Source organism: Neodiprion lecontei, chromosome 4 (genome assembly GCF_021901455.1).
Source record: "Neodiprion lecontei isolate iyNeoLeco1 chromosome 4, iyNeoLeco1.1, whole genome shotgun sequence".
Classification (NCBI taxonomy): domain Eukaryota; kingdom Metazoa; phylum Arthropoda; class Insecta; order Hymenoptera; family Diprionidae; genus Neodiprion; species Neodiprion lecontei.
In genome coordinates, this window is record NC_060263.1 from 20570184 (window position 1) to 20581346 (window position 11163).

At 40.7% G+C, this 11163-nt stretch overlaps 1 protein-coding gene across 2 annotated transcripts in view; it reads left to right on the plus strand.

The window, feature by feature from the left end:
* Window positions 1-11163, plus strand: part of LOC107221448 — a 40697-nt gene that overhangs the window by 26109 nt on the left and 3425 nt on the right. For both annotated transcript variants that reach the window (XM_046736599.1, XM_046736600.1), the window contains exons 12-17: window positions 7347-7489; window positions 8330-8517; window positions 9071-9173; window positions 9261-9422; window positions 9531-9775; window positions 10602-10816. In XM_046736599.1, coding sequence (XP_046592555.1) covers window positions 7347-7489; window positions 8330-8517; window positions 9071-9173; window positions 9261-9422; window positions 9531-9775; window positions 10602-10816 — 1056 coding nt within the window. The remainder of the gene's footprint in view (window positions 1-7346; window positions 7490-8329; window positions 8518-9070; window positions 9174-9260; window positions 9423-9530; window positions 9776-10601; window positions 10817-11163) is intronic.

Genomic DNA, 11163 nt, shown 5'->3' on the forward strand with positions numbered 1-11163 from the left:
TTCGCGACTTTTCCACGCTTGTATACGACCTACTTTCCTTCTCCGTCAACTCTAATCCTTATCGACGTTTTTTTTCTTTGACCTGTGTATTCCGATACCTTGAAGAGGGTGCGGCTCTCAGCGTTCCAGAAAAAGCAGCAGGCAGGATGCAAGAGAGGAGGCGAAAAATTAGAAGGCCTTTTAGATAGTGTAACACGATAACCATCGCGCATGCACTTATAGCCACATGCTGTAGAAGGTTCCCGTCAAAACAGAAATATGATTAGCTCGACGTTCCAGGTTATAGGATAGATCGATCTAGGATCGTTCGAAGAAGACCCGATTGTCCCTGAATTGAAGTACTTGATGACTAGTTAATTGAGCGTTCACCAGCCGGTTCGTAACGCGTCCGTGAATATTCGTAATGACACGTCCGTTCCCTCCGCATGGTCGTAACTTTGTGCATAATGGCCGCGGTTAATGCCAGGTTTCGATGATCGCATGCGTAGGCGAAAAGGAGGAGCGGATAGAGTTTTTTGACGATGTGCAATCAATTCATCAAGGTTCTCTCTCCGCCTGGGTTCAAGGTGTACTAGATAAACAATGTATTCCCCATCATTATCTTACACTCTGACAATAAACGGTCGGAATGGATGAACACGTGGTGGAATTAGATTATACACGTGTCTACGGCACGTACAATTAGTCGGCACCGTTGACTAGATAAAGAGAAATCGAGAAAAGCCAGCCGATCAAATTACCCCGCTGGATTTGCAGTATTGCAACGCCTCGTTCCAAACCGATTTGCGAATCGCAACCATGAACACGGAGGTGAACGTGACATTAGATAACGGCCAGTGACGGGACGCGAAGGGGCCAAAGAAGACGAACTGCGATCATAAGGACGAGGACGGGCGTCGTTTCCGACACGCGAATCGCTGCTCGTGTGGTTTTGTAGAATTTGGGAAGACGGACTGCCAGAAACTGTACGTGGCGTACTGTTATATGAAAGTAGCGAATGACGCGATGGTGTATGTATGCCGTACCCACGAATCATGCACCTACATACATCCATCCATCCACCGCTTCAACCGAGTCGTCGTGGTGACTATAGCACACCTTTGGATAAAGTTTCCTCGAGCCGGCCACCTGTAGCGGCGACGTTGCCACGTCTATCTTTCTCTCCCTCTCTCTCTCTCTCTCTCTTTTCATAAATTTGCACCGCTGGGTACTCGGGTACCTGCTACCTGTATGACGTGTGTATCTATCTCCATGCTGTTGTGTCGTCTGTGTCACACCGATAGAAATTGGCAGTCAAGCCAATAGTCGGTTTTCCCGTAACATGGCACCGTGCACACCAATCTTCTCCCTCCCGGGCTCGGGGAATTCAGATGCTGTTATGAATGGAATGAAAAGAAAAAAGATAAAAGAAGGAGAAGAGGAAGACAAATAGAAAGAGAAAGGAACTGAGCAAAGGTTGAAACTCGGAGAGATACTTTATTTTCTTACTAAGATCATCTTCAAAAATTGATGTTCACTGAGAAAAACTTCATTTGTTGTAGTAACTAGAAATATTCAGTAAAACATATATCGTTAAAGAAACTGTTTGAATATTGTTGGAATTACGAAAAACGAGATACGCGTAACCATTTTGCGCTATTGTTGATCCTTTTTTGGTAGTTGCAACGCAAAATCAGTTTGTGAGGTTTACTCTACTTTTTTAGTTAAATAAGGCTTAACGTCAATTTATTCTTGCACAAGCATTAAATTTTCACAACAGTTGCAAGAAAATATAGTAACAGTGATCGTAATGAGAAAGAATAGTAACGGATACTAGACTTTCCGGTAACAGCTACAAAACTGATTTTCATTTTCCACCTAGAACTATATTTTTCGATTGTGGTAAAAAATGAAAATGATTAAGGACTGAGCGGTAACCGAAACTAAAAATTTCTCTCAGTGTCATTAGGATAGAAACATTGATAGAATGAGCGGAAAATTTCATACAAAAACGAGTCTGTTGTAGTATCAAACAGCAACGGTAACAATGAAACGTACCGAACGAGTGACGATGTGGTAAAAACAAATAAAGCACACATTGATAGTTCAAAAACCCAATATTAGTCGAGGAGCGTGTTGTGTCATAGGTAGTAGCGATTACGTATAGACATTTTTCTGCTCGATGCAATTGAAGACTGATAAGACGAGGGTGAAGAAAAGAGGCAACGATCATACAAAGAGGCATGTAACAACAGTGAATTCGGAAATCGTTTTACTCGAGGTCGAATTGTGAACGCGACTCGGCTAGCTACGAGCGTGAAAGTTGCTCCGCAGGAAGCTGTGCTGTTTCGACGGTACAATAATACAGGTACTATACACCTAGAAGTTTGCAACGAATGACGAGGCGGTGGTGGTGGGACCCGGTGTAATATCCAACTTTGTATTAGTGTATAAACGAGACAGCGATATAACGGTGTTACATTTTATGCATTCCTATGTCGAAAGTTTTCCTCATTTTCGACCATCATTGAGCGCCGCGCGATCTACGGATCTCGGCAGAAGACTCTGCTCTTTTCGATCGTTCTTACAGCAGTTAGAGCCTTCCGTTTTATTCCTCTCTCAACTCGAATTCGCAACGAACTATTAACGCCATTTATTTAATACACAACGAATTGAGAGAATCGAGGAGGCTTCATCGTGACTTCAAAGCAGGACTGCAACCTTCGAAGCGATGCTCAAGGCTCGATCCTACGGATCGTACATCCCGTCTGCGACTCTTCGCGTATTACGCGATCACTTCACCTTACAGTGCCCGAACGGCTGGCTCTAATCACATTACGAATCTATAATGCACACTACCGGCTCGCCGATCCGAATTCAGGGACGGCATTGCCCGTCTCGGTGCCCCCGGCATCCCGGAGAGATTGCTTTACGTGTCGCGCGAGACGCAAGCGACTGACCTCCTTCGTCTTTCTATAATATCGAGGTTGCTCGCACTACGCTTTCTAGAAAACATTATTAAATGGATCGATGGCTATTGTAACGCCTCCAGCCCTGAAATGCTTACGAAATACCGATCCGGGTTACGGTATCCAAATATGAAGACGCGGAGCGAAGGGAGAAATGCTATCGTGAAATGATCCATTTTTTTTTCAAACTTCGGTATATTCTTCATTGATTTCTTTCACTTTGCTTCTGATTTTCTCTTCGATCTCATCTTTGGAAGTCTGATTGATTATTTTCAATCTTTGCACAACGATTGATTGTAGACGATTTAGAATCGAATAAATTGCAAATTGTTTTAGACATATAACAGGTATTCAAAATATTGCGATTTCGCATTACAAATCAGCCAGCGACTAATTGCCTCGGTCTGTTCGATACAGAGAATAGTTCGATACAGAGAATAGTTCGACGAAGAGAAAATCGGAGACAAAAAATTTCTAGAACAATTTGCGTTTAAATAGTTGCAGTGGGCGGACGGGATTGAACTTTTTTTTAATTCTTTTGCAACGTATTAAACGGTGGCCCTGACCGTAGGCGATTCGTATCGGATATTAATTACCCGTAGAGACGGCAAAAACCTACGCATTCTGCAAACATTACAGACAAGGATCAGGTCCTTTCCAGGACCTCCGCAATATTCGATTCTACGCAGAGAATAGTTGATTTTTTATTTTTTATTTTCTTGTTCAAACAAGTATTTTTGTCATACTGTTTTGCTTCTTCTTCTTTTATTTTCAATTTCGCAAAAACTGTTCACGGCGATGAAACTCTGATCTAACTGTTTAAAGTTCACAGCTTGAAATCTTCATAACAATTCACTGCAAATCGCATTTAACAAATCAGTAGGATCGCGGTTGTTCATCCTTTCGTTTCGAGATTGAGTTTTTCGACTGCAATTATCTATTCGGCGCTTTTTAACAATCGTGAATCGTCTTTAAATGGTAAATGGAGAAGAAAAAAGAGAGACTGAGGAAACGGTTTACTTATCGTCGCTCGTGTTTCGCCACGTTTAAGATTGCATTATATGTTATACACACACGCAGCATATTGTAGTACAACTTCCGGTGAGGTGGACCTTCGCCCAGAGGTTTCGATAAGCTGAGCAAGAAACCGAAGAAGAAGAACAATGACAATAATTGTTTTTAACCAAACAACAACATTTGTATTTTGCAACATATCGCATCGCCTTCGTGACACAGTTGTAATCAATCCAGTTTTTGGTCGGTGGGAAATTTCTGTGTTACTGACGTATTACTCGATTCAAAAGATGACATCACGAATGAATCGAGGAACAGAGGGTGCAACGATTTTGTCGCACTGTGATTTTGCCAAATGATTCACAAAAACGGGTTTAGAAAACTTTATTTTTCACAATAGAATCGATATTGATTGTTCGCCGCAATAAAGCTCGATCTTTTCGAATAATAAAATCGAACAGTCATGATCCACATCTGATCTCGAGGCAAAAACACTCGGGCATCATAATCAGCGAGCTACCCAGAGTCGCAGATGTCCACAAGCTCTAGGCGGAAGTTTTGCGGTCTGAGAGAACTGCAGGAGTGAAATATCCGAGGTCCGACATTTCAGTAACTGCCTCGCGTCGTTCGAATACTGATCGAAAACTTCTGCTGGAGTGTTTTAAAAGCAGAGAGTACAATAAGGCAAATGGATGGTTCCATTTCTGATCACTGTTTACATACAATCACTTGTGGCCGTTTTCACAAAATTTTGTACTCATTAATTTGACCGCTAATATCTTCTACTGCATCTAGTATCTCAAGTATTGAGTCATCAAGCTTGATCAAAACTAAAGTTTGTCAGTTAGACTCCGAGTTCTGGTAGCAATTTAATGTTCCCAAAACGCGAATGGATGTTAACACAAGTTTGCGCGAAGCCAATTATTGTACTGACTTATATTCGTTTTCATTAAAAGAATGACTCGGTATTAGCTGCAAGTTGAACTGTCAATTGTGTTAGAACGATCAGAATTTGAGGTACTTGATTCATCGACGACCAAGATCCGACTTTGAGAGCAAGTTTTGGCTACAATATTATAACACTTCGTTGTTTGAAAATTAGTGTTTAAGTGAACGGTGACCTCTGTGTCGTGCATTTGTGACCACAGTAACAAGTGGATAAAACAATGATCATTAAATCTGACAACTGTAGGTACTAAAATGGCTTGAACCAGTGCATCGTCTCGTACCCTATGAGAATAATTAAGTAAAGGAGTAAGAGAGGAACCGCGTTTCCAAAATGCCCGGGAAAGTCGCCTACTCGACTTTTCGCACCCGGGAACCGGATTGGACGCCGGTGGACGAAACGATCGGATATTGGCGGCGCTGTTGTTGTTGCTGCGAAGGCTCGGGCTCGACGGAGAGCGTCGACGTCGACACGGCGGTTGCCTGGGTCCGATTCGAGGAATGGGCCCGACGGCTGAGGTCGGGGTCGGTCCAGCTTTCGGGCCCGAAGGACTCGGCGAGCTCGACGGAGGGCGAAGCTGCGGCGAAAACGACGATAAAAAGCGTCGGAAACGGGGGGTCTCAGTCCCCGAGCCTGAAAATGACTTACGAAAAGCTCGCAGGGTTTAAGACGAAGACCCCGGTCAGTCTCGACGGAAGTCGACCAGCCTCGCGAAGCGGCTCGAATTCTGGTGGGAAAAACAAATCCGGGAATGGCTCGACGGGAAACGAAAGCAGCGATCATGAGCCGCTCAATCCTCAAGCTGCTGCAGGGAAAAATAAGCTCGGGGTTAGAATACGCGAGATGCCCGATATTGTCGTTCAGAATTACGGTAATTCGGTCGAGACCCGGGAAGTTCGAAAGACCTTCGATACTTCAACGCGAGTTGTACAAATTTTTCTATATTTTTCTTCGATTGATGAGTCATTTCTGCGCTTCAAACAACGCGCAGTGGAATTAAGGACATTCACTAAGATCAAAGCTTTGGTTGTATCGTTAGTGTGTTTTTTTTTTTAAGGTATTTTCACACATTGAGTAAAACTTTATTGAGAAAAATTGGTGAAAATATTTTTGGGTCTCAAAGAGTGTCAAGTATTTGAACATGTAGTGCTATAACGATATTTACTTGTTGTTGGTACAAAATCATTAAATCAAACAACCGATACCTTGAATCTAGTACCTACATTGCATAATTATTAAATTGCAGTGCAAATCATTTGAACTGAACAAATTACTCGTGTAATCGAATAAAGCAAACCAGGTAGAATAAATAAATGGATCTGCATTTACTCGTGAACGAGTAAAAATTTTTTTCAATCTTATGACTCGATTACTTAGTTCTCATAACTAGGCTTGACATAGTTTTGATCGAACTTTATCATTCAAAGTTTGTATATTTCAATAGCTTTTTATTTCCTAGACGGTTTTGTGCATTCTGTTTATGTTAAAAATGTGACAACTTTATACCGAGATGTGTGTTTCTGGCATAAGACTCGCGTTGCTTACGTACCAATCTTATCAAACTTCGAGCACTTCCGTTTTCAGATTGTGAACTTCACAATCCATTAATTAATTGCCACGTTAAAGCTAATTAACGTGCTAACGATACCGAGATTATTTTCTCGCGGAGCAATTCCAAGTGACAACTTACATTAGTATAATACACCAGTGCCTTTTGCGTTTTTCCTTTCTGAAGCGCTATTCTCATCTTATACACATAAGAGTAATTTGAAGACGATTATTTAAAATGCTGCAAAGATTCAGTAATATGATTTTCGTAGTATTGGAACCGAAAAAACGATGATGACAATTATTGAAAAAATTACAAACTTGACATTAATCTGAGAGAAAAATTAAACTGCTAACGAATTGTTGAAAATTATATTTAAGTGATTCCTCCGACAATTTTATTTAATCTTCTTGGTACATAGAATATTTTTTCAAGGTTTGAATAGCAGATCCACAAAAATTTCTCACGATATACCAAATCTACATGATATACGTATATGTATAATATGCTTTTGTTTATAATCGCTTGAACACATTTTACGCCCATGATGCGAACGACGCGACGAGCGCTTATCGTTTATTATATACGAGTATTAAGAACTCTTTCAATCTTAAATTCACTGCTCTTGCTACATGCTTTCGCTATTCCCAGTTTTTGTTGCTTTTGACAACTATATAATAAGTATGATGAATATTAGATGTAAGAATAACAAGAAGACAAAAGATTTTTCAATCGCTGTGCACTAACATTAAATTATACATATTAGTAATGCGAGAATGAGCGTAATTAATAAATCTCACCACACCATATTTCACCGCATATCAAAAGCTCCCGATTAAACCGTGACGTACAACACAGTATAAAACCGATCTGTTTTCGCTTGATTTAGATGACGGCAGTAGTCTTTCGGAGGCTTGCAGTACGCCCATTATCGGTGGAGCCAGAGCCAGCAGCCTCTCAAACGACGACGTTATGGATCGCGATCTTCACGCCAGCCTTCTCGGCACCAGAGCGTCGTCATCCAGTCTTGGGGTGAGTTGGAAATTGCATATGTAAAAATTGACGATATCGAAGAGATCCCGCATTTTCTTCTTTTGTTCCTCAAAAAATCGAAAATATCACTCGACAAGTAAACTCAGAAGGCGTTTCTAATAAGTCGAAATCGTACAAAGATTCGAACGCCAAAATTTTCCTTGAAAGAAAAACTGCACTGAGAAAAATTTCATTTGTTATAGTAACTACAAAAATTCAGTAAAACAATTAAATCCTTAAAAAAAACTGTCTGAATGTTGTTGGAATTACGAAAAACGAGGTACACGTAACCATTTTGCGCTATCGTCGATCCTTTTTTGGTAATTGCAACGCAAAATCGGTTTGTGGGGTTTGCTGTACTTTTTTAGTTAAACAAGGCCTTAACGTCAATTTATTCTTGCACAAGCGCTAAATTTTTGCAGCAGTTACAAGAAAATATATTAACAGTGATCGTAATGAGAAAGAATAGTAACAGATACGAGACTTTCCGGTAACAGCTAGAAAACTAATTTTCATTTTCTACCTAGAACTATATTTTTCGATTGTGGTAAAAAATGAAAATAGTTAAAGACTGAGCGATAACCGGAACTAAAAATTTCTCTCAGTGTGTCCTTCAAATAATCGACCAAATTTTTGTCGAATTGAAGTTCAGTTTGTGTGATTGGTACCTGAACAAATTTAAGTCGAATATTCCATCTTTATTTCCGTGAGTCCGCGTTGATCGATGGATTGGTTCGGTCGTTTGTTTTTTGATTTTTTTTCTTCGTGAAGAAAAAGTTACGCACTTTAAGCGTCACTTGGACAGCTGTAATTAATTGGCGAATTAATGACTGTCGACAGGCGAGGTCCGACTCCATGGCTTCGGTGTACAGCGGAGCAGGCGAAGGACGGTGGTGCGGATCGGTCGCCGTTAGGGGCGAAGTCGAATTCGGTCTTCAGTACGACTACAAGCAGAAGGCCTTCGAGGTTCGCGTCACTCAATGCAGAGACTTGGCGCCGGTCGACGTCAAGAGGAATCGCTCCGATCCGTGAGTGCAGATTCATGTTTCACGACATTTCACGAACGGAGAACAAGTCGGAACCTCGGATTTCAACGTGCGGTTTCAAGTTCTAAACGATCGTTTGAACGAAACAAGCTCTTTTCGAGTTTTTTTCTAGTGAAAAAGATTTTATTTGAATTTGAACTTATTTTTTTTCAATTTTATAGCATTTTATTGTAACACAATCAATTTTATAATCCAATAGATTTTTTCCCTCCAAGTATATTCAGGCTCAGTTTTTCGTATCGTCTTTTTCACCGTATTATATACGACGGTTTTTTCTAAAATTATCGTTACTAATTGATGAATTTGAAATTGATTGGTGGAAAAGTTTTTTTCGAGAAAGACTTGATTCTTCTTTCAGATTAACGCTCAGAACTTTTAAGACGCATGAATTTTTACTGCGAAAGCTCTGTTGATGACCAATTTTTTTTTCCACCAGATTTTATACGAATCGCCTGAAACTAAGTGCAAAAATTTCATCAAATTATGAAGTCAATGATGAAGATTTACTACAATTCGTTTTGTCTCAATTTTTCAGATACGTCAAGGTTTACCTATTGCCTGACAAATCGAAGGGTGGGAAACGGAAAACTAAGGTTAAAAAACACACGTTGAATCCTGTCTTCGACGAGACACTCAAGGTAAGGAATTTAATACATCGATTATCGCGATTCGCGTTACGCGCAAGGATTATTTTCCTAAAAAAATACGCGCGTGGCTGTTTTCAGTTCCACATGAGCCTCAACGGACTCGAAACCCGGACTCTGTGGCTCACAGTTTGGCACTCGGACATGTTCGGGCGAAATGATTTCCTCGGCGAGGTCAGGATGACTCTGGAGAACAAGATTTTCGACGATCCTACGCCGCGATGGTATCCGCTACAGGAAAGAGTGAGTAAAACGGTTAAATTTGAGTTGAAGAAACATTTTACTCGGTTCGTCTCTTCGCCAAAATCCTCTTCGCTTCCAACTACTTTCTCCCTTTATCTGTTCGAACAGTCCGAACCCTTCGACGATCCCGTTACGTACAAAGGCGAGGTGATAGTGGGGCTGAAATTCGTGCCTCCTGATCCGACGCAGCAGCAGCAAGAGCGGTCTGGAGAGAGAAGCGGGAGCAGCGAGAAAATCGGGTCCAAGGCCCGAAAGAGCTGGAGCAAAGGGGCCCTTCACGTTCTCGTCAAGGAGGCACGGAATCTACAAACTCGGGCGAAACACGGAGGCACCTGCGATCCTTTTTGCAAAAGGTACGCTGAAAGACGCGATTCGAAAGACATTCTTTACTTAACAACCATTCCTTTTCAATTTCGGAACAAATTGAGCTGTAATCGATAAGTACTCGAGAATATTGATTGTACAGTTTTGCTTTATTGCCAGTTACTGAAGGTCTGGAAAATTCTGGGGAGTGTCGAACAACGAATGTTTTTATGAAAACGCAACGTTGCAAATAACGTTACTAACATCCATCTTATAATTCATTTGCATATAGATATACAAACTACGCAATAATCATTTTTAACGTAAGTGAAAAGAACATACGATCTGATCATATTTCAAATACTCTACTTTTATACACTCACAGACGAAAAGCAGACCTTTTTTTCTGTTGCACAAAACCTTCCCTTTAAATATCAATGTTTTGTTAGTATTTTTGAACGACAATTTGACGGAGTTGAGTCGCCAAAACATCGGTATACGTGTAAATGATATGTTTTGCGACAAGGCTTGAGCAAGTAACGTTAACAAAACTAAACGTTAAACAAAAAATCAGCTTGGGAATAACTTCGAGGAAGTTCGCTTTGCAAAAACACGACTTTATTAATAGCGTATGACAAGTGTACTGAATTTTAGACAGTCGCAAAGTTGCTTCGAAATAACGAGTTTCCCTAAAAATATATCGTTACATTAAAGTTATGAATTTCAACCTCATGTTTTGCTTGGTTGCAATGTAACGGAGCTCGAAACAACGTTAACATCACTAATCTGCGTTTTACTTAATGAAATATTTTTCTGCGTAGATTGTTGGGGAAAATTAATCATTCCTTGTTATATTTAAGTTCGTTATCATTGCAGCTATCTTTTACCGGACAAGGGTCGTTCTGGTAAGCAAAAAACGGGGGTTGTGCGCCGGTGTACCGGAGGCTCGCCCGTCTGGGGCCACACCTTCATTTACAGGGACGTCAGTCTTCAGGAACTCGCTGAACGCGGCCTTGAACTCACCGTTTGGGATCACGACAGAATAGCGAGTAACGAATTCCTCGGTGGCGTTCGATTCAATCTCGGGACAGGTAAGGGCTGTTAGCTTAATTTGAAGAAAAACGAAACGAAAAAAAAATACCAAGTAAAATAACACAAAGTTACCAAATTTTGATAAATAGGAGAAAAAAAAGAATTAAACGCTCCGCGCCCTCTCCGCCTGAAAATACTTCAAATTTTATTTTAAATTGTAGGTGCGATAAAATTTTGGATTTAGACTCGAATATGCGTATTGCATATGATATATCAAAGTATACATCTACTCCAAGTTTTTACTATTTGCACTTTTATGCAGTCGCTCGCTAATTATACGCCCCTGGTTTCAAATATGCGTACACTATATTACTATACACACACACACAGACACACACATATCGTG